At 45.8% G+C, this 23,367-nt stretch overlaps 2 protein-coding genes across 2 annotated transcripts; both read right to left on the bottom strand.

Moving 5' to 3' along the window:
• Positions 1–1,093: 1,093 nt before the first annotated feature.
• On the bottom strand, positions 1,094–7,008 carry LOC142586304 (uncharacterized). Its single transcript, XM_075697548.1, has 3 exons — positions 7,003–7,008; positions 4,457–4,558; positions 1,094–1,840 (listed from the first exon to the last, which is right to left on the bottom strand). The coding sequence occupies exons 1-3, from the start codon at positions 7,006–7,008 to the stop codon at positions 1,325–1,327; spliced, it is 624 nt and encodes a 207-aa protein (XP_075553663.1). The 3' UTR covers positions 1,094–1,324.
• A 10,148-nt stretch (positions 7,009–17,156) lies between these two features.
• LOC142586303 (cuticle protein 14-like) lies at positions 17,157–19,856 on the bottom strand. Its single transcript, XM_075697546.1, has 3 exons — positions 19,851–19,856; positions 18,224–18,319; positions 17,157–17,522 (listed from the first exon to the last, which is right to left on the bottom strand). The coding sequence occupies exons 1-3, from the start codon at positions 19,854–19,856 to the stop codon at positions 17,157–17,159; spliced, it is 468 nt and encodes a 155-aa protein (XP_075553661.1).
• Between the last annotated feature and the right edge of the window lie 3,511 nt (positions 19,857–23,367).

Raw genomic sequence — 23,367 nt, 5'->3', positions numbered from 1 at the left:
CATAGAAGCTTTCGACTTCCTGGTCATCATGACTGGATGTAGGGGCGTAGACCTGTACAATCTTCATTTTGTACCTCTTATTAAGTTTCACAACAAGACCTGCCACCCTCTCGTTAATGCTATAGAATTCCTGTATGTTACCAGCTATATTCTTATTAATCAGGAATCCGACTCCTAGTTCTCTTCTATCCGCTAAGCCCCGGTAGCACAGGACGTGCCCGCTATTTAGCACTGTATATGCTTCTTTCGGCCTCCTAACTTCACTGAGCCCTATTATATCCCATTTACTTCCCTCTAATTCCTCCAATAGCACTGCTAGACTCGCCTCACTAGATAACGTTCTAGCGTTAAACGTTGCCAGGTTCATATTCCAATGGCGGCCTGTCCGGAGCCAGTGATTCTTAGCACCCTCTGCTGCGTCGCAGGTCTGACCGCCGCCGTGGTCAGTTGCTTCGCAGCTGCTGGGGACTGAGGGCCGGGGTTTGATTGTTGTGTTCATAGGAGGTTGTGGCCAAGTACTGCACCAGGGTGGCCAATCCTGCTCTGGTGAGGGAGTGCGTTACCGGTTCTGGTCACCGGGATCAGGCCACACTCCAGGCCTGTTTGTGCAATTTTATCAACACGCGGATTTTCTTTTTTTTTTTTTTAATCCGGTGGAAAATTGCCGGCACCGGGATTCGAACCACGGACCTCTTGCACGCGAGGCGGGTGTTCTACCTCTACGCCACCGCTGCACCCCGCAGAACTACTACGTCATATATATATATATATATATATATATATATATATATATATATATATATATATATATATATATATATATATATATATATATATATATATATATATATATATATATATATATATATATATATATATATATATATATATATATATATATATATATATATATATATCCCTCTCTTTAGCATAACCCATGCGTGCAGAAATGATGTAAACCTGCTTATCTGTAGCAAGCCGACTGCACTTTGATGTCAGCGCCCGGGGGCCCCTTTCGCATTTCGCACAGATCTCGTCTGGCTGCCCAGCATTGATTTCAATGAAACGAGACAGGACACATTAATTGCGAAACAACAACAATCATTTAATTTCTGCAATGAACATCAATAGGCGCCGCGCTTTGATAGACTTCAAGACTGCACGGGGAAAACTCCCGCACGTGTTCAACAGGTTGCGAAATTTTCGGGCGCCCGCGGACTTGCCAGCCGCTTTCCTCTGTTTTCTTAATTTCTGTTTGCCCTCTGATCTCACATAATTTTGAGAACGCTAAGGAGATTTCAGTCGCGCTATCAGTCAGACAACATTAAAATCCATACACGACCCTGCCATGCACGGGAATTACGCCAGTTGGGTGCGAATAGATGACCGGCCCGTGAGGATGTGGATGGTAGTGCAGGGTTGCAGGGAACACCAGCCTTGGAGCCGTAGCCGTGACCGCCACTTTTGCCGCAGTGGCGGCAACAGGAACCGCTGGCACACTCTCCGACGTCGCGGCCTTGGTCTGGCTCTGTGGCCTGACCGGCTGGGAGGTCTTCTCCACCTTAGGGGCTTCGTACGCTGTCGCTTGGTAGGGTCCCTGGGGTACTTGGAAAAGGGCGTCCGCCGGAGACGACGGCTTCGTTCCGGGTTCGTTTGTGGACACGCTCACACGGAAGCCGCCTTCGTCGGCCACGTAGCTGACGATGCGCACTCTCCCGTCGGTATCCTTGAGGCCGTAGGAGCCCTGCTTGCGTCCTTCGGCATCTCCGGACTCGCGCTGGAAGGCGCCCTCGCCTGCCGGTAACGCCCAGTCGTATCCGTACTGGTAAGCTCCTTGACCCTGCGTTTTATTTGTTCATTTCTTAATCAACGGAACTCCTCGGGAGATTGAAAGGGGCTCCTACAAAAGGCCGAAATAACTGCCTAAACAAAAATGATAATTCAAGAAAAAGAATTTAAGTGCTAGCAACAAGGATCCACGCATCGTGGATTTACGGACTCATGGTACGTGCTTTTGTTCGTCAACCCAATGTAGCGTAAGCATGATTTGCGTTTCTAGCACCACCTTAATTTTCTGACACTCGCAATAAGGCACTCGAACTAAGGCGAATCCGCGCAATTTATTCTTTTTTTTTTTTGCTTTCTGAGGCTTTTTTTATTAATGCATCACATACCCAAGAACTTCCTCAATATCTGTGCTCTGACACCCAGGCGCATGACGCCAAACTGACCTGTGAAGAGGCAGCTAATTAAGTGTTAAAGGACACGGAGGTTAACTGTGACAGAAGCAACCAGTTAGGTATACCTTAAACTGGAGAAGTCAAGACGAGAGAGAAGACTGGAATGAAGATGGGAGAAAGAAAGCACATGAAGTGAATCCGGCTGTGGTTTCGGTTACATAGTGTAGCCAGAACTGTTGCATGTGTCCAGTGTCATTGTCACCTACAGCGCTGATAGGAAATATCCAGAAATAAGCGAGATCGAGGCGGCGTCATGAAGGAAAAAGTTTGCATCCACCAGACTGTTGCTGTAAGATGCAAAGCAAATGAATGCAAGTTCTTTGGGAAGATGTCACCGCAGTTGAATAATTCCTCCTATTTTAGCTAAGCCATTTGATGCCAGTGAATTAGCAAAGGCGAATTGTAACTTCTCCTTTCATATGCAGTGCCTGTATAAGCTAAACCTGGCAAACTCTATTTTTCAAGAGTCGTTGTTGGTGAATCTATTCAAGGGCACAACTTGCCAGTGGTAAATAATTTTATAACTGTTTTGTGAATTGTCTTCAAATTAGGCATCTGGTGTGTAGGAGTAGCTTTTTTCTAATCTGCCATTTCTCAAGACAGCACAAAGTAAACATAGTGCGCACATTTTGCGGAACACCTATTCGAAGCATCTAGCATGGACGACATTCCTATCCCCATGTCTCACAAGGCGCCCGATTTTTACACTGTGAGAATTGATAACAAGACAACGTTAGCATCACATTTCTCCAAGTAAATGCTAATAACATTTTCTTTAGTGTTTTACAATCTCTCTCTCTCTTAATACTAGTGCCTCCTAAAGCAAATGGCGTTTATTTCTGCTTGGAACAAATTTAAGTGTTCCTAACTCAGCGCATGTACTGCTTAAACAATTTTCAAAACACACCTAATGTGCTCTTCAGGCACACGGTAATAGCTTAGTCATGCAGTTATCTTTTATTGCATGGCTGCCTCGTTTACCATGCCTATATGCTGCTTGTCTTATTCTGGCTGTTGCCATTTTGGAACATCTGCAGAGAATACTCGTAACGGCGTTGAAGCACGTGGTAAGACAATTAAATTATGAACTTAGCCAAAAGTTTGCCGAATATCCGAAGGATTTCAAAGGATCAGACTGTTATGGCCACGCACTTCGGCAAAACCGGGTAGCAAAAAAAAAAACTTTTTTTTTTAAAGCTTGCTGGCACCTCGGTCACATTTCAGATGGCTTGAACACACGTGGGCTTCAGTTGCACAATTAACATCATGCTTAAATCAATTATTCAGTGAATAGTGAAGCACTGCTTGTAGATGAAACGCATGTTTCTTTCAGCCACAGACGAATCTATGTATACCTTACACATATGAACAAAATTATTTGCCTTGGAATGGAAAACTTGGGTGCCTACAACCAACAGACAGTACGAGAAATTTAATTTTCAGGTATTTTGTACTTTTTCCCTTTTCCTTTATTTATTGATCGCGAGAACCGATTGCTTATTGTTTCTTAATATAGGTCATCAATGTACGTCAACGGCTGCACGGAGGCGTTGGAGCCGATGATGAAAGACGGAAAACAGCGAAAAAAAAATACAAATGCATCGTCACAGAATACTGCCGCAGTTTCAAAGTTATGTTACAGAAGAAGGAAATGACAAAACAGTAGTGTTTCATTGATAAATAAGCGTAAGGTGGACGGCCTGGGGGGGGGGGGGGGGGGGGAGCGCTGCGCTAACCTTCGCCATTTGCACTTCTTTAATTATTAGGTATTATTGATCTACGTTTTGCAATAGACGCCCAACACTACACTGCTCCGTAACAATGGCATACACACTGAATAATGCTCACAGCCTTGTTCCGTATGTTCCGTACAGGCAGGATACGACGAATAAAACTATTGTTGTACGCTTCGAGTGTAAATAAATAAGTAAATAAATAAATAAATATTGGCGTGGTTCACTGTAAACCCTACGTGGCATAACCTACATTCCCCGTCGGAGAAAACATTCACAAGCTAATTCACAAGTCGAGCCCGTAGGTGGCTTTAATACAAAATACCATGTTTCCGCACCTCTGGCCCTGTCAGCCTCATAGGATTTTGAGGGTTGCCAAATTTCACGCTTCGGATGTAAGACCACACTAAAGCTTCCCAGTGCGCGCCGGCACGAGCCGCTCCTAAAGACCACCCAAAAATGGGTCCTCAATGCAGTACGTACATCATCGTTGAAGAATCGGTTGGTCAAGGCGCTTGCCGGGACCGCAGGTACCGCCCACACGGCTGCCGGCAACAGCACGGCTGTCAGGAACAAGGCTGACGTCTGAAACAAATGTGACGCACAAGGACAGGCCGCCCCACAGTAAATACGCAGAGAGGCGGCCAACAAGATGCTAGAAGATTAAGGCTGCTCAAATTGCTGGCCAAATGCTTGCGTAGAGGCAATGCTATGCTGTCAAAAACTCTGCGAGAACAGCCTAATCTTCGACGTTCAAAATACAAATGCGAAGAGGGAAATAGGTTAAGAAACATTGCCTAAATTTCTGTGTTTTTGCCGTACGTAACCCTACCCTTAGATGCTTTTACAGCTTAGAGCTTCGGCGCTTAATGAGGGCAGCTGGCTAAAACGTAAATGCCGCTTCATTTCTTTTTCAGCCTAGCATCTACGGGGTGTTTATCACTCCATCTCACAAACCCTAAATCTCAACCTAAATTTGTGCAGTATACAAGCTATAATTTTCTGGCTTCCATTCAGAGTTCAGCCCTGAACCAAACACAACTCAGCACCAAAGCTTCGGCACCCATGCCTTGAAGTTGGGTGGCTCTCCGCAATGACCGTAGGAGCGCTATGAACGAGATCAGAAGCAAGTCCACATTGCTAGGTGCACCGTTTTCTGGTGCTCAATTCACTAAGGCTGCAGCTGTACAATTTTTCTCCACGTCCGCGAAACACACCAACAATTTGAACAAAGAAACAAAAAGAGAAAGAATAACAAGCTCACTTTCTTTCACATAGTTCATTTACAGAACTCTGAACTACATTTTCATTTCTTACTATATAGATGTCAAAGCTGCGCTTGTTCTAATTGATATAATATTTCTATTATAAAGCCACTTGAGTTCGATCGGCAGTACACATTTGATAACAAAGCCTCATACGTGTTGGCATTCAGCATGAAAATGGACTGCCCTTCTCGATTTGGACACTGGCTTTGAGTGATTTTCCTATTGTTCCGGATCCCCTCTACAACAATATGCTGACACTGGAACGAAAGCCAGGGAAACAGCTACAAGATGTCTTACATTTGGAACTGCATTCGTGTTGAATGTCCTACCGTTCTGATGATGTTGTATTATGCTGCGTAAGTGCAACCACAGTTTAAGCCTGAATATCGATTACCTTTCCTAGTTTCATGCGTAGTTGTTTACGGGAGCCTGCCTTGGTGGCTTAGTGGTTATGGCGCGGCAGGGCTAAGAACGGTGGCGTGGCAGCGAATGCCAGCTACAGCGGCAGCATTTAGGTGAGGGTCAAAATGTAAGAACACCTGTGTACCGGGCATCTGGTGCACCGTTGAAAACCCCCAGCTGGTCAAAATTATTCCAGAGTCCGCCGTTGCGGCGGTCCTCCTAATGGCATCGTTGTTCTTGCATTTAAAACTTCATAATTCCTTTTTGTTATACTGGAATGTTGCCTACTACATTATCGTGCTTGCCTCCCATGGACATAAGGACTGAAGGTTCCATAAAAAATATGTGCTGGTGCGGAAATGGTTCCTTACTACCGGTGTCTCAAGTATCCTGAATAACACACCAATCTTACAACTGCTTTTTTTCCCCTTTTATGTAGTCTGCAAATGTTCCTCTGCAAATCTGTAAAAATGTGCGTATCACGAATGGCCCTACACCGCCCACTGAGTTCAGGCCTTCCGCATCTCTCTCTCTTGTTTGAATGTGCTGACACGCAACATAATGTGAAAATGGAAGCACACGTAAGCGTGCAGGCCTTTTTGAGGACGATAATGCAGCAGCTATTCTGGAAACTACGAAATACAGTCTCCACGATCTATTGTAGCCAGCCGGCTCAGTTCTTAACATTACTCAGTAACATAAATCGGGTTTAACGTCGCGAAACGTCGCAATGAGGGACTCACGAGGGATGCCGTAGGGCTGCTCACTGATTCCACTCGACTAAGGTGGTTAATCATGAAGTTCAGCCTAATTAGACGAGTGTATTTTTTTGCATTTTCTCTCCATCAAAATGCGGCCGCCGCGTCTAGGAGTCGCACCTGCGACCTATTGCTCGGCAGCAGAATGTCATGGCTACGAAGTTACCGCGAAGGGTAACATGCCTGAATGCATTTTCCGGACCGCGCTATTTTGTCTGTAGAATGACCATGAGTTACTACAGACACAAGAATTTATATATGGGTGCAAGTACACTGCCAGAAGTATGTAGGTTATTTTCCAACGCAAGGGCGGGCGCCCCCAAGGAAAAAAAAGATATAAAAATAAAAGAAGAAATCTTAGTACTGACGTAGACCAGACCTCGTTTCGATCACGTCTTGCCTTGCCTTACGTGTCAGGAGGGCCTTTCCAAATGTATTGTATACTCGAAAAATGCCGCAGTGAAAACTCCTACATTGACGACCATGGCAGCTCGCACTCCAGACAATTGTGTATATTCGAGGGAAACAAAATAGCTACTAAAGCGTAAGGCGTTTGCAAACTATTTGGCCCTTCCCGTAACTTCCCTAACACGTGCCTTACCTTCATTCTGCGAGAACGCGTAATCCTGAGCTGCCGGGCAACCAAATCCGAATAGCGTGCTCTTGTCGCTCCCGGCTCAGTTTTTATACGGGGGCTAGACGGAGAATTCCAAAGAAAAAAAGAAATTGAGAAAAAAAAACAGAAATAGAAAAGGATGGCGTGGTGTACACCCACCACGTGACTCACACTCCGATTCGTGTATACTCATCCGCCACCGCCGCGGAGTTCACCCATACTAATGTAAAGCGAAATAAACACAACAAAGTCAACTCACAGGCGGCGCTCGTAGCATTTGCCAAGTCAACGAAACCACGAGCATCAAAGTATCACACACGCATATCACGTACACCCTGTTCTTCGTGTCGTTCGTTCAAGGATAAAAAAAAGAAGAGAGTTTTAGAGCTACGGATGCGCGGGAACTCTAGTAGACCTTACTTCTTATGTGCCTGCTACTTAAAACTCGTTACATTCCTCTTTCTCCTATCTCCTCTTGTCTCGACAGATGAGGGAGCAAGAGAGGATGCCACCTGTGAGGCCGCAGCTATAGCTCGGAACAATGCTGACTACTTATGATGCGGAACGTTGAAAGCAGTGGAGCCCCCACTAGGACGTCACCCATGAGCAGCGCTTCTGCATCAAATCATTCTCTGTCCCGTCCCCCTCAGCCCTTTTCACTCCCCGAACCCCCTTAATGCTATGACCTCCCCGTAGATCTTACCGCCGTTGTCAGCGTACTGGCTTAGAAACGTATGTAAAGGTATACAAACTTAAGTCGAAGCAGGCAGGGAGGGGGCAGCGAAAGGGGGCCGGGAAGAGGCTGCAATCGTTCTTTCTTCTTCTTTTTTTTTTTCTTTCAAGGTAGGTGTTCGATAAAAAACACCCAGACTCTGGGAATCGTATGGGAGGCCAAGGGTCTAGATAACTCACGGGGTGGGCTCTCACGGCGAGCGTCAGATAATGGCAAACATCGCTGAAATTTCATTTTCTTTTTCAGCAGAGGGGGCGGTTGAGGGGGTGCAGAGAGCGCTTGCTTTATTTAGCTTCTTCGGCTCTCTCTGTATACGAGTCTTGCAAACTACTCTAAGCGACAAGACTCGTTTTGATGCCGCGCGACAAGAGCGGCTGATGAACTTTTCCAAGGTGGCGACTGGCGACGACGAGAAAGCGTCGTTTTCTCCATTTCCACCACCGTTCGTCGCAGGCTGTTCTAAATCGGGAGGCGACAGCTGTCGCTAGAACTCTCGATCTGCCTTTATTCTCAATTTCCTTCGACTCCTCCTCGCCGCGTTCTTATCTGATGATGTAGCTCTTGTGCGCTTTCGCTGCGATTGATCTGTGCTTCACTTTCGCTGCCCGCTCGTTCTTTATTGAGCGCGAACCCGGCCTGGCGACACACCGACCCGAGCTTACCTCACATGAAGCTCTCCTTCACTTGTTTTCTGGATTCCGTTTGCCTCCTTCTTCATTTATTTTTTTTTATTTCTGTTACTCAGGTACGCCTCGGGCTTTACGATCCTTGAAAGCGTGAGTTTTTTTTTTCTTGCATTCTTTTTTTTTCGCATTTATTCTACGACCAAGTTCAAGGAGACGCACTATGCAGTGACTGATCGAGCTCGGTGCAGAGGAGTTCCACTGCTCACACCGGGGATGCGAGCTGTCCTGCAGTCGGTTCGCCTCGATGTATTATCGTCCGGGGAAGGAACGATGCGATTGAAGTGCTCAATTGTTTCAGTAATTACGTGCAGTGCATTAACATCTAGTTGGCGCCAGCTAATCACGCAGTCAGATCGACAACGCTTGCCCCGAATAAGAAAAGCATAAGAAAAAACATCTAGTGAGCGGTTACCTTAACTACCGTTTCCTTACTTGCCTACTTGGTTACCTTATGCACCGTATTAATTAGTTTATTCAATCAGTTTTGCTGAGGGCAGTTTCTCCAGCTATGTAGGCGTTTTTACAACCATTATCGTCACGCTAATTATTATCATTATTCGCCGGGGCGCAGGATTAGCGGTTACATTAACTACCTTGTCGTTACCTGCCAGAATTATTAACATATGCACTGTAATTATTCGTTTATTCGAGTCTTTTGGCTAAGGGCATTTTCTCCAGCTGTCGAGGCGTTAATTTATAGCAAGTATTATCACCACGCTAATCATGACCGTTGCTTATCGGCATGGTTTACTAATCTTTTCAGCGTAGTTTATGTCCCCTTTTGCTGGTTGCCAGCCACGAGCTTGGCATTTCAAGCTTATCCAAGCGTTTGTCGTGTTAATCATCATCGCGTTTAGTTAACAGAAACAAGTTATCAGAAAACAAGACTTGCTTTCAGCCAAGCCCCTGAAGGATTTGATTCCACTTTCAGTCGCGTGGTCTTTTCTTTTTTTCGCCGTGTGATTTTTCTTTCTGTCTCTCGGTCGTCGCCTTTCTCGTTGTCTTCATCGCCATCGTCTTTGTTGTGTCGTCTCTGTTGTCTTTCCATTGATACCAATGTTATCAGTCGCGTTTTTTTTTTTTTTGGACGGCACATTGCATTATTTCTCGTAGTTGAGCCTCGTCGCTCTATAGCGGGGTCGTAGCTTAGCAGGATTTTTCGCGAATGCTGTCACCTTTGCATTCTAACGACTATCCTTGCCTCGTCATACCTGGTGAATCTCGCGAGCAGCCAGCGCACCACTGCCGGTTAGTGGGCAACCGTAGTCATGTTTTACAACATCTATGAATAGCCTTGAGGGAGGGACTTTTTTTGCCCTGCACAGCTATCGCGATAATGGCTGCACATACTTGTTTTCATAAATACCACGGAAAAAGGTACATAGTAGAGATATCGACGGGCCTATATATTCGGAGCACTTACACGCGTATTACGCAAACTGTAGGTTATGATATCTCCAGTAGCATGTTATGTCTTACTCTTCTTTAAGTTATATATTTTTTTTCTAATGTAAACAAAACGTTAAAATAAGGCTTTTTTTAGAGAAAGTATATTGTTTCATTTGATTGATCGTTCCTTTTTCTAGCCGCTATAGTAAACTTAGCCCTGCAATTGACACTGCTGAGAGGAGTTACAATTAATGAACCGGACAGAGATGTAGGCAGTCCTTATAACACAAAGCTGAGGGACTTGAGACATTTACACATGGACGCCAGTCGTGGCTACTTCACTGCCACGCGTTTACATTGAAACCATGTGCCATGTCGGTTGAATTTTTTGTCTTCATGTATTATAGTGTGTTTACATTTCAAGATAATTGAACGAGGGCGGGTCTGCTTCTTTACGCCAGTGTTTGGCAGCGTACGCCCGCGGCCCACCGACTTCGTCAACCCACTCGGCTTGGAAGCGGTCAAGCACGTACGAGTGCGTCGGCGTGTTTTTGCCGCGAACTTGCGTAACGGAGAGTTTGTTGACTTCGTACGATACTTTCAGAAAACGTGGTTGTGAAAGCGCAGATGGGTGACGAGGGCTAAAGGGGGCGTTAAACAAAAAAACACAGGTACACCGCAAGCACGTTTGCTTTGGGAGTCGCGTCTTGTTCACTGTCGGCCGGTTTCTTTCTTTTTTTTTTTATGCCAGTGTCGTTCTTATCATCTGATTCGAGTGGTTCGTGTAAGCAGGCGTACAAAGTTGCGAATGTTTCGGGGGTACATCTACCTGCCTTCCCCACAATAAATTATTTCTCTTTCTCGCTTTTCCCGGTCGATATGGGGTAAATTTAGGCAGTGTGGCAATACCTGACATGGACTTTCTTGGCTCTAATTATTGTATTTTCAATATATCCTCAGCTCGAAACTCTACATCCGCTCCACCAGGTGGAGCACGGTGCCACACCTAGGTTGAAAAAGACATTAACCTTCTTAAGAATTGTTCCGGCGCGTCGGTGAAGCGGCAGTGACTACTTATGTCGAGGATCGGCGCTACAGTCAACGTTCTCAAGTTGAGATGGAGTGTTAAGTGGAGGAGCGTTCAAGAATGCGGGAGGCTAGTGATTTCTCGCAAGAACATAATTTGCAAATCGCAAGTGAAACAAACCACGTTGCGTTGGATGTAATATTATTTCGAACGGGCTTCTTTCAGCCCATATATAGGGTGTCCCAGCTAACTTTAGCCAGAGCTTAAAAATATGCAGATGCCACCTAGCTGGACAGAGCGAAGGTAATGTTTGCCTTCGCTTGGAGATACTCAAACTATTTGTTTCATTCCGCCTAATTATATAATTAGTCTTAATCAACTACTTGAATTCTCAAATATTATATTTAGATGAAAAGTGTCAATGACAAAATTGTAGAGCAACATGAAATACTCCCGATACAGCTTTCTGTTGCCCAATACGTGCTACGTAAAAGTGTTTTTTTCCGAGCGTGAAACCAGCCCACGAATACACTCAAAATTGCCGTGCGACTGCGTGTATTCGCGGACTTCTTTCACGCTCGAAAAAAAAAAAAAAAACTCTTTTATGTAGCAAATATGTAGCGCCCTACCATTCGGACATTGGCCAAATGGGTGTCGCGCCAGCCCATATGGGCTTGGCCCGAGCCATCCAGACCTATCACGGAAGGCTAATGGCGGATTTGCAATAATAATTGATTGGAATAGTTTTGCGCTATCACGGCCCCGTTCTGTGTAATCAAGCACTGTACCGGGACATAAAAACTGCACGTGGAATATGGCCTCCAGTATTCAAGCACACAGACTGCACAATAGAATAAGAATAGCACGTGGTACTGAGCAGTTTCTTTAATTTGTCGAATTGTGCCAAAGTGAAACTACGCACCACCCACTGCACACGTGCATTGACACTAAAGGCGTCACGATAGCGGCACAACACTCTTCCGTTGCTTCAGCGAGCGCTCGCTATAGAAGGAATAACAGCCTTTTGTGCCATCGATTTCAACCAGCACATCATTAATGCTGTGGCGACGCCGCTGCTTAGTGGGAGAGTGGCATCCAGCACCGCCTACGTCTATTTGTATTGCACCACGTTTTAACGTGTGATGAAACTTACCTTTGTCAATTTGGCGCCGTATGCTGCGGCTTATATTGTAGAAAATTTTCACCATTAAACTAGTGCCAATGAGCACACTTCTGCGTAATCGAACAATTAATCGCTAAATAAGACTTGCAAGTAAATTATGATGTGCGCTCGTAGGTATATTTAAAGCGTACATTCCTCTTTATTCGAATAGCGCGTTGTTGGCAACGTGATGATGATGATGAGGAGGATGATGATCCTCTGTCGCGGTTTGCACCCACTAAGGTGGATAAGCCAATAATCGGGTGGCAGGAGGTATGTAAAGGAAATTCTTATCTGAAAGCGATAAAGCCAAGGTAAAAGAAATACAAAAAAGATGATCCAATAACTAGACTAGTACGCGAACGAGCAGTCAGACTAACTGAAAGGCGAATATTGCAAGAGGCTACAATCAAGGAGAAATGAATGTGAATAAAGAATCCAGAGAAAACAATTTAGGTTAAATGAATGCAGATTTGATATCTAGAATAAAATATGATAATCAGCAGGGCAATCATTTTGTTTCAGTTAAATAATCAAATACTGCGGAACACGTGTCAGTTGTGGAGGACGCGAACGTTACTATTATATTACTTTAAAGACGTGACTTGCGCTGGGCATAAACATACACATTGCTTCAGATTACGCATTCCGTATACGATAAGACGCATCGCATTTAGTTGTAGAGCATTTAATTAACCACTTCAAGAAAGCATTGCTTCACATTGATTCCAACAAGTGCATTGAAACTTTTTTTTTTAAAAGGAAGGGGGGAAGGGGGTCGAGTTTTTTATTTATTGGCCCTCTTTGACAAGGGAAACCGTGGCAGCTTCCTTTTTCAATTGATTTTTTTGTAGTTTATGTATTAATGCTGCACCCTCTGGCCTTTTCCGCAAAAAAAGCAGAATGCGGGTCTCACACTGTCCTAAACCGATACCGTTTCTAGGTGGGGTACTCAGTATTAAGTATGCAAACTGTTCTGGTCAATGTTATAGAAAACCTGCTGTATCTTGCCGTTCTTCACAAAGTTCCGTAATGTAAGCACGTGTCACTGTTTCTTGAAACATATGCATCCACTCGCACAATTCAGTTCGTTAAGCCGTAATCTTCAAAATGCGTCGATACGTCAAACAAACCTGCGACTAGAAGGACCATAGAACCTTATATACGCGTGTTTTGTCGATGTTCTGGCAGAACCAAATGGTGCACCGATTGTAAGTTCAGGGGGAATAATAAACAAGTTAGAGGTGACGTGCAGGCAAAGAAGGCGTGCCTGCACGCCGTCGGGGGTGAAAGAAAATTCGGGGGTGAAAGAAAATTCCTAGGCACTTGTTTTCGGCCTGCTTATAGTGTTGTATGAGAGGTGCAGACAGTTCCCTCTTTGTACTGGAAGAACCAAATGTGGCAGCAACTTTATTAAGTATACAGGACGAGGACAATTTTGTGGGTCATGTGCACACAAATATTGTAGGCGTGTAGGTAATTCAGAGGTATTTGAAAATAATCACCAAATGCTCGTTTTCTTCGTCGTTAGAGACGGTATTTAAATCGCGGACTTGAGAAATCAAAAGCGGGGCCGAAACTGAATGCGCGCGCGAAAAGGAGGAGGATGTTATGGGACATGTACGACTGGAGTCTCCCCTGTGCAGGTTATTCCAACCTTTGAACACTATTTGTATACAATTGTTCAAGAGCGCTAGAAGCTTGGTTTAAGAAGCCATAGAACGATTAGCAAAACTTACTGCAGGGCAGGTTCGTGCCCAGATGCAGTGGTACAGCCGGCGCGAAGAAAGCACACAGGTTCTTATCCTTGACCGCGTTTTTTCAAGCTGCCATGACACCGAAGTCTTGCGAGGTGTCATAATTTAAGTAGAACATTTTAAAAGAATAAGGGGAATGTTGCGAATGTTGGAGGAGAGAGGGACAAATCAATGGGAATTAAATACGTGTTTTGCAAACACGTAACCCATGAAACTTATTGATACAATTGCTCGAAAGTGTTAATTATATATGCCGCATGCTTTTACCTTTAGTTCACACAGCTTTCCTTTAGTACCTTGTAAAACCGCTGTTACGCCTTTTCATGTGCTTTTGTGGAAGAAGTGAAAATCAGGTGCATAAAAAATCGCAATATTTAGGTGGCTACCTTAAAGGCTACCGAAGGGCACATGCTGCAATTGCGAAATCAAATGCGAGTGGTATAAAAGTCGTGTTGCTTATATGATGTCTCCGGACTAGTACCACTATCGAGAGATCTGGCCTGAAAGGATGCTACGAAGTAGGCGTTGGCGTTCCAGTTAAGTCTCCCGAAAGCATGCATGGCGCTGTTCTGGCTGATCTGATCTTGAACGCCAAGGAACTCTTTAAAAAGGTTTAGGGACGGATGTCTCTAAAGTGGCCCTAGCCTTGGGATTTCCGCAAAGTAGACATGGCTTCCCTACGGCTCGGTTTGGAGCGCGTCTTGAAGTTTGTGAGGAAATTAATCAGTGAATCCTTTTAATTAGCCGTTTCGACACTGTGATTTGTCGTGGAATTAATATCCGTATTTGCGAGAATTGCGCGGGAAAGTATGAAAAGTTGCTTGGTTTAATTTGATACTAAAGCATTACTAATACTACTGCTTGAAGTAACCGACATTGATCCAGAAATAGGACGGTGATTCTGGAACTTGTCAGGGGCTGTACTTTAGTTTTTAATTCTTGCTAAGTCTACTGTATTGTGATCCAGATCACTGAAAGCAAGAACTCTGGACGCATATCTGAGCAACGGAGAGGCGAACCATAAAGCAGTGCACACGTCAAAGTTTCCCCAAGTTGTTACACTGGACTCTGCAACGGCAGTAGGTCAGTGGTCACTCTCCTGAATGTCGGTGTGCACGAACTTGTTAGCTCCCTCTATTCTTTCCTGGTCATGATCAGTCCATCGATAAACACGGGGTGTGCTTGGAAAGAAAAAAACACACAAGGCAATAACAACACGTAGCTGCTCAAGTGCGGCACAAAGGAAACCACAAGCGAAATCCTGTGACTTTCTTCCTACTGCCCCGCTTCCTCTAACGCACTCTGTGCTGACTACTGACCTACTGAAACCTCTGGCTCTTGTTAGCCAACAGCGCCGTGGTTTTAGAGACGTGCTTCTTTGCTTTAATGAACGGCTTACCTCGGCACTATATGCAGGCTACCGGGTGCATACAAGAAGCTTCCTCGGCAGTTCCGCGGTGTTACGAGGACAAGGAAGCGTATGCGAGCATTCATCGGGTCCGCCGGGTTACGCAGTTTGACCTTCCTCGGCGGTATGCTTTGCCATGAAGCGACCTTATACAGCCAAGCGCATACGCAAATCGTCGCTCCCAACCGGTGGGTCAAAGCCGTATAAGACACGCGCGCAGTTGCTGTGGTGCGATAGTATATGCACACTGTATACGTAGTGCTTATATCCATTTTTGTTTCTTGTTTATGTTTAACGTTGTGTAAGCACAAAGTTGGCATTCCAGAAGAAAGCAAAAGTTGCTAGCAGGCGTGTACTTTGCATAGCGCTTAGCGTTGTTTTGTTTGCGGCCTCACACTCGAACGCGGACGTCGGGTAGGAAGTGTGCCACGGGGTTTCTCGTTTTACCTTGAACTCAGCCGGCTAAGCAACAGGAACCAGACGTAAAGAGTCTTCCTTCCTTTCAAATACACGCACGCAAAATATAGCATGACCTAGAATAAGAGAAAAGCCTTGCACATTGTGAATACAAAAGAGTTCCAATTCTAGAATGCAAAAGACGACAATTGTCTCGTTTGATGACCCGCTGCGGAGTCTCTCCATACCGAGAGTATTGTGGCAATTATGCAAAAGTAAATAAATAAACAGTCCTGCACTCACAAGAGGCGCGCATTTCACTAAGGCTGTCTGCTTGACCTGATGTGATCTCGTTGCCCCCTCAACCACATTCAAGTTTGTCATTTCCATCGTAAAGTATATGCTTAATCTTCACGTACAGTACGTCAAATTGCTTTGTCTGTATACACTTGCGTGTCGGTATATCAGACGTGTTTGCGTGCGTGCCAGCGGGCATGTATGTGTGTTTCCGAGTGCATCTGCCTTTGTGTTAGCGTGTTTGTGCATGTGTATGCGCGGGTGCGACGTTGCCAGTATATGTATCTATACAGCGGCAGCGTCTGACAAGTGATGGCCTGGTATGCATGATTTGTAGTAAACGCTGCCAGGTTATCTAATGGATTGTTTCACTTTGGTAAAGTCTGGAATAGAAGCAATTTTTTATTTTATTTTGGCAGCCAGTGGTATTCGCGTCTTTTCGAAAGAGCAGTTAATTTTTACGTCAACTTGTCGTAAGTTCCACAACATACTTTATTTTTCAGAACCTTTAAGAAAATTCTTTTTTGTTGTTCAGTTGTATCTTCATCGCACCGCATTCCTGTGGCTAGTCTTTCTTTGTTATAAAACTATGTGCACTTTTATGCAAGACCATGCATTTGAGAGGTTAAGTGATTCTTTGTGCAACGCAGAAAGACGACGTCTCTCAGGGATTTCTCTCTTAGCTTTGTGCTCTTAAATATCTGAACAAAGAAGAAGGAACGCAATTGATAACGCTGCGCCAGCCTGCGTTCAACGTCCTTGGGAAAGTTTTGAGTCATGAATGCATATAGCAGTGCGTTTATTTCACTTCAAGGAGGGAAACATTGTACAAGTATGCGTCGTTTGGTCAGAGACACACGCTTATGACACAAACGTGAAAATAAACGCAGGTGCTAATCAGGGCAACAAACAGGTGCGCGAAAAGCTATTTGTAGGACTCGGGGGAATGAAACAGGACGCGTGGTGCAGTCAATTGACTGATTCTGTAGTCTGATCATAAATAACTTAAAAGCGGGACGAAGACGGGGAAATACCGTGCCTATAGAAAAGAATACATCTGACTTTTTTCTTTTCTTTTGTTGCTTTCTGTCTTCCTTTGCCTACTTGCGCTTGCCGTAAGCGTACCCAATAAGTTCGCCAATGGTCGGACCGTAGACATTAGCCACGAAATCAGCCGGAGAGGTTGCCGCGAACTTCACAGCGTTAGTGGCAGCAGGAGCAGCGGCGAAAGCCGGACCGGCGGCAGCGTACGTCACGGCGGGAGCGGTTGCAGCGAGCGAAAGTTTAGACGGGAGCGGAAACCGCGACAGCCGAGTTCGAAACGGGAGCGGCGACGGGCGCGGCGGCTGCAAAGGCAACGTCGACTCCTCCGGTGTCACCGGAGGCGCTGATGCGAGGTCCGGTGGGTCCCTGCGGAGCGTTGATGCCTACGCCGGCTGGGCTGGAAGCGGCGGTGCCGGGCTCGTTCGTGGCCACGGACGCGCGGAAGCCGTACGCATTGGCCACATAGTTGACGATGCGCACGCGACCGTCGGCGTCGTGCAGGCCGTACGAGCCGACGGTGTTGCCGGAGGCGTCGCTGGACTCCTTGCGCCAGGAGCCACCGCCGGAGTGCTTCTCCTCGTAGCCGAAGTTGTAGTTGCCCCAGACCTGCGTGAATGTGCGCGCACGTTCGGTGAAATGATGTGACGTGAGAGACTGGGCACGGTTCAGTTGTTAGATACATGTATAGTTACATCTGATAAGAGAAACTTAACGTAACACGATTTCACGTTCTGAAAGCGTAACCGTACCATGGACGGAATAAAATAGAATAGCTTGCGACCTTCGCAGAAGGCGGACCTTCACTAATTCATGCTGATGTCGGGTAAGCTGATCTTAGAAATAATTGTACATGTACCGAAAGCATGCACGGTGTCTGAAAGATGGAGCGTATCGGAACCTCGCTGAAAGCGTAATACTTTACTACAAAACTTCAACGCTGCTCGCGTTCTCGCAGTTTTCGGCAACAGGTGGCCAGCAAATTATTCCAACTTGTGCGGTTATTCCTCATTTCATTCGAGAACAGCAACGTCGTTCATGGTTACTCGAGTCTCTAACAGCGCCAGCTCTTTTTTTATTTATTGTCGCACCAAGAAAGTATGGCAGTTCTGTACGCTGCATGAAACCCGGCAACTAGATTACCTTCGTGACGGAGAGATTAACTCAACATCAACAGTTCCAGATGACCCGTATCGCCAGTAACCGTACATAGTAATAGGTTAAGAAAGTACAACACTGTGTGGGTGTATTTAGCGTTGATTAGTACATTTGTGGACCGCAGACGTGAGTGCCGATGTTTCGAGCCTTACATCCTGCGTCCGATGTTGGGTGGAGAAGCCAACTTCAGGAACGTACTGCACAGCACCGGCACGTGCAACGGCCGCAAGGATGAACACGATGAGGGCCTGCGAAAAAATGAAGACCGTGAAAATAGAGGGTAAATGAGCAAGTAAACAATAGCAACAGTAAAATCTCGCGTTATGGTCAACCAAGTGGATTGTAAAATTGTCATCCACCCGACTGTAGCACGACGCAATACAAAAGGAAATCCACATGCGCTTCTCCGAAGGAAAGCCTCAGAGCTGAAGGAAAATTCGTCCTGGTCCGGGGATCAAACCCGCGACCAACGCCTTCATCGACTTCGGCCCAGGGTTCTATCGGCGTACTAAAGCGAGTTCTTCAACAGCTGGCTGCGAAGCTTTCTTTCGAAAATGTGCATGTGTTTCCTTTGTAGCTTCGTGGCTGCAATCGGGTGGTTGTCAGTTTTTCTTTGTCCTTTCGTGAACCTTCATCCAGCTTGCAGGCTTCCATACTAGGGATCTGCCATAGTCAGCGTAATCAGTCATTTGTACGCCTCTCTCGGGCTGCACGCGCTGATGCTATCTGACTAAGGTGCATGTGGCTGCCCAAACTAAAGGTGCCTGTTTGCACTGCGCCCTGTTTTCAGCGCGTTGTGCTATTTAGCAGCAGTGCTGTACCGTGGGCTTCGAATTCCTTTAGTTAATCGCATCATGTGTACACTGAAGCCCTTTCACTTCTAAGTGCATGCCTGCGACATGTTGGCCGAGCAAGCTGTAACTTATCTACGCCGTATATAGACTTTAGAAATGTTAAACCCGAAAAAAAAAAACACGCTTTTGATCGGCATAAAGGGAGGCGACAAATAGGAGCGCTGACGTGTTTGTGTCTGTAGTCTTTTGTTCCGATCAAAAGCGCTGTTGCATTGCATAAGTATGTGCCAGCCGGCCCAAGTTACCGCACTGTTAACAATGGTGCAAGCCTCCCGCTCTCCCTGCGGACGCCTGTGTCAAGGAGAGAAATACTTATCCCGCATATCGTCTATCACACATTTCCCCTTGTATTAGGCCTCTATTCCTAGAATAAGATAATTTGACTCTACTGAGCCGTCAACGGGTTTTACGTGCTGAATTCACTATAGCTACGACAGCCACACGAAACCAAACTTTGTTGTTTTTTTTAGTAAGCCTGTGTAATAAAGTTGGACGTTTCGTTTTTATTTCTTCAGTCGTAATAAAATACCGCATTGTTAGTCACATTAATATCTAGCCTGATTATTGACATAAATTATTTTGCTCGGAATGAAAATATTGTCCTGAATTTAATATTTCCTTCGGGTTGTTCACACTACTCGACTTCCATTCTTCGTTCACAAACGGGGTACAGCACTATTGCTATTTTGACAACAAAGAGAAACTTCTAGATTGCGCACGACAGGAGCTCTACTGAATACATTTAGGAGTGGATACTGTATTTAGAGGACTAAACTTGGGGGCTACTGTCCTGTCAACTGGGCAATGGAAAAGCGCCAACGGCAAGCTCTGCGCCGCAAACACTCGATTCGGTGTCGCCATGCCAGCCCCTGCGGTCAAGTTTAGTGACACTTATTTGTTGGTTGGAAACGTTTTGTTTTCTTACCTTCATAATGGTCGTCCGGATGGAGCCGGTTAGTCCAAATTGAAAGGTAGCCTCCGTTCCCAGCGCCCAACGTTGATTGCTGACCCTTCTTATAGCTTTAACACAGTGACGTCACGACTCCTCTTTCATTACATCCGTCAGTGAAGGAGAGGGCAAGAAGATAGGGGATAGGTGATGAGGTTGCCGTTATGTACTACACACCACAGCTCGAGCTGCACCATTACAGTGGTGCTCCAATCACCGTCGAATCGCCAGCTCACTGAAGCCACAGTACAGTGGGCTACTGCGGCTCGTCCCAGGAAGGCAGTTCCCTGGCGCCCGCCACCGAGAGGGGGAACGACGTTGGAAAGAAGGATCCGGGACTTCCGCGCGCACGAAGTTAACGGGCCTTTCACTGCGTACTATACGACTACTATCGCCCTCGCTGTACAACAGGCCACGCGGCCAGCACCGCGTATAGGGTCGTGGGGGAGACGGAGCGGGGATGCCTGAAGCCGCAACCGTCTCCACCCCCGACAACATAGCAGCAGCGCTGGACGGGGAGATTGAGGGCACCGGCAGGCCGGCCACGCGTGAGCCTCACACGGACGTCGGCGGGGCGGTCGCAAGGTCGCAAGGTCGGACCTTCCCTTGGCTTTGGTCAAGCGCGGACACGAATCGTCGGCTCTTTCTGCTTAATTGTTGGCTAGGAATGCCTATTATGCCTGTATACAGAAGAGCGGTGTCGAAACTGACAGAAAGATAGACATTTACGTAAAGAACGAATGCGGGATGGAGCGTCGATTAGTCGAGCGCGTTCGTAGAGGGGTTACTATGCGTGTAGTATATGTGAGTACTGTGTACAAAACGGGGAGTTCTACACACGGGAAATCTTAAGAATTCGCATGCCCAAATTAGAGCTCACATCTGTGTACGCAGACACAGACTCGTGCGCAGCACGCGTAGAAACTCGTGCGTGCGCAGCTGTATGCGCACCAAGGCGCCTCACAACCGTTGCCCTCCCCCCCCCCCCTCCCTTTCTTCAGTATCATCGCTTTCTTTCTTCTTTGATGTGACCCGAAAAGGAACGATAACTATAAGCACCACCACTGGACTGTACATAAATTCTAAGGGCTTCTTCTTTACTTTTCAGCACTCTAATACGCTCGGGCATTGAAATAAAAATGTATCCAATTCCGCATTTCTTCCATGGCATCAGAAGAGGAGGCTGAAAAAGGGATGTATAATTCCCTCTGCGTACATTCTAGCTGGGCGATTCTGTACGAGCGCTGAAGCGTCACTTGCAACTTTCGACCAAAGCACTTTCATTATATTCAAGTCACTACTGGATCATTGTCGCATCGTTAGCAAAGACCGTTCCGACGAAGCAGCACGCGCGCGCAATCCCGCGTGTACGTTTTTCTAGAATGAGCGCTGCGCGCCGACTTCGGCAATTTGCCCGCGCCGTGACAATGCAGCGATGAAATTTGATATACTATAATTGAACAACCACTGCTTTTCTGTCATCACCCCTTCGCTCCATTATGAAGACGTCATACTAAAGAGCAGGGTGACAACGGTACACGGAAAATACCAAGCATGTAGTGGTGTAGTTTGCAAGTCCTTGATCTGTGAGTCCCGGTTTTTTCAGTACCAGATTATAGGAGTCCTGATAAGTAGTACGGAGCATGATATTCGGGGGAGTCAGTAGGTTGCTTCTTAAGATCCGATTTCACTCTGTAGTTCGTCTCTATCAACTAAAATGCTACTGATACGAGACTACTCTCAAGACACCTGTATGTTTCAATAGTGCATTATTTCCGGCATAATCTGTTGGTGATTCATCCATTTAGCGCAGTCTCAGTAAGAATCAGCTCTAATTTATCGCTGCGTCAACATATCCTTGTCATGTAGATACCGGTATATTGTGTGTAACGCTCGCTGCCTTTCCAACCCCGTTTATCTCTCTCTCTCTCTCTCTCTCTCTCTCTCTCTCTCTCTCTCTCTCTCTCTCTCTCCACAACACAAAGAAGTATTAAAATTATTTTAAATAACGAATTCTTATTAACGCCCAGTGAATTATTCATAATTTCGAACTTTCTAGTAAGGAAATTCATCAAGTAACACAACTTACACGAGGAGTTGTAGTCATTCTCGTGGCTTTCGCAGATCTTCAGATACAACCTTCTTCTTTTCTGAAGAATGCATACCACTCCCGGTACCGGGGTAATGTATCCACGCCTTTGCTTATTCGGGTTTGATACGCTAAAAAAAGACGACCTCCAGCCCGCATAGATTTTCGCCTGCGAGTATCATCAGCGCAATCAGGCGCTGCATTCCACTCTCGTAATGTCGTTGACAGGAGAATTCTCCTCCCCTGGGCAATGGAAGTACGAAATGAGAGACGCAAAGTGATCCTCGCTTGCCCCTTGGGCTTTGGTTTGCTGTACAGGAGCAGCTGCCTGGCTGCGGACATATCCCACCGAAGGTCGTCAGTGCAAGCGCGACCCGTGCGTGCTTGCAGACCGCGACTGAGCGGGGCTCAGAGTTCAAGGTGATGCCCGAAACGGGGCCAGATACATTGGGACGATCCTAATCACCGGATGGAGTCTGTAAATGGATCGTCGGCTGGCTGAAATGAGCCGGCGAAAAGAAAGACACTTGACCTGTGGCTGTCCTTGGTCTCAGAATACCCGCACGTGGATAAGTACAACTTTGGAGAGGTGCTTGTGTGTGTGTTTTTTGCTTTTTCTTTCGTTTTTTCTTCAATTTTCTGGTAAACACATCTTTAGATCCATCTCTGAAGCAAGAAGCTGCCCAGGTAACAGATTATGTTCAAGCGAGTAAGACTTGCAGAAAATCTCCCACTCCCCTCATGTGATCGGGCCGATTATGTAACGGAAAAGCTTGACACGTACTGACAAAAACCTGCAACAGGTCATGTATAAGTTGACTTGACTAATGATCAGTCAGGAACCCATTCTGTAGTTGAGGATGAGTGCCTGTCTGCCTTAGTGGAAAGGGAGTATGAATACAAATGGGTGAGGATGAGTGATCACCAGCAGGTTTCGTAATGAATCAACGCGAGCATGAGCCAGCGCATAACTTAACAAATAATGTCTGAATGAGTCTGAGTAAGTGTTACGCAACATGTCTAAGGTATCCTTTAATGACGACGAAGACAAACTCTAAACATAATCACAAAGAATGACGGATATAGCTGGCGATAGAGAAAGGCAACTACAGCAGTGTGAGCAAAGTGACTGCAGAAACATTGCGTGGTTTGCTTTGTTGCAAACGAAATCGATAATTACTGATGTGTCCGTCTTGTCCGCCTTCTCTTGTCTTTTTCGTTTGTACAGTGTGTTTGCATCATTAAGTGGCACCAGCTATTCTGGCCATATCACATAAAAATGATCACAGAATAGGAACAAAAAGTCCATGACAGGGTGGAAAAAGTTTTTTTTTAGGAAAGAATGACACACGGATTGTCTCATAAATTGTAAATATTTATTCGTATCAAAATTGTTGTATACAA

Source organism: Dermacentor variabilis, chromosome 6 (assembly GCF_050947875.1).
Source record: "Dermacentor variabilis isolate Ectoservices chromosome 6, ASM5094787v1, whole genome shotgun sequence".
Classification (NCBI taxonomy): Eukaryota; Metazoa; Arthropoda; class Arachnida; order Ixodida; family Ixodidae; genus Dermacentor; species Dermacentor variabilis.
Note: the sequence above shows the minus strand (reverse complement) of the source record. Positions and strands in the feature narration are given on the sequence as shown.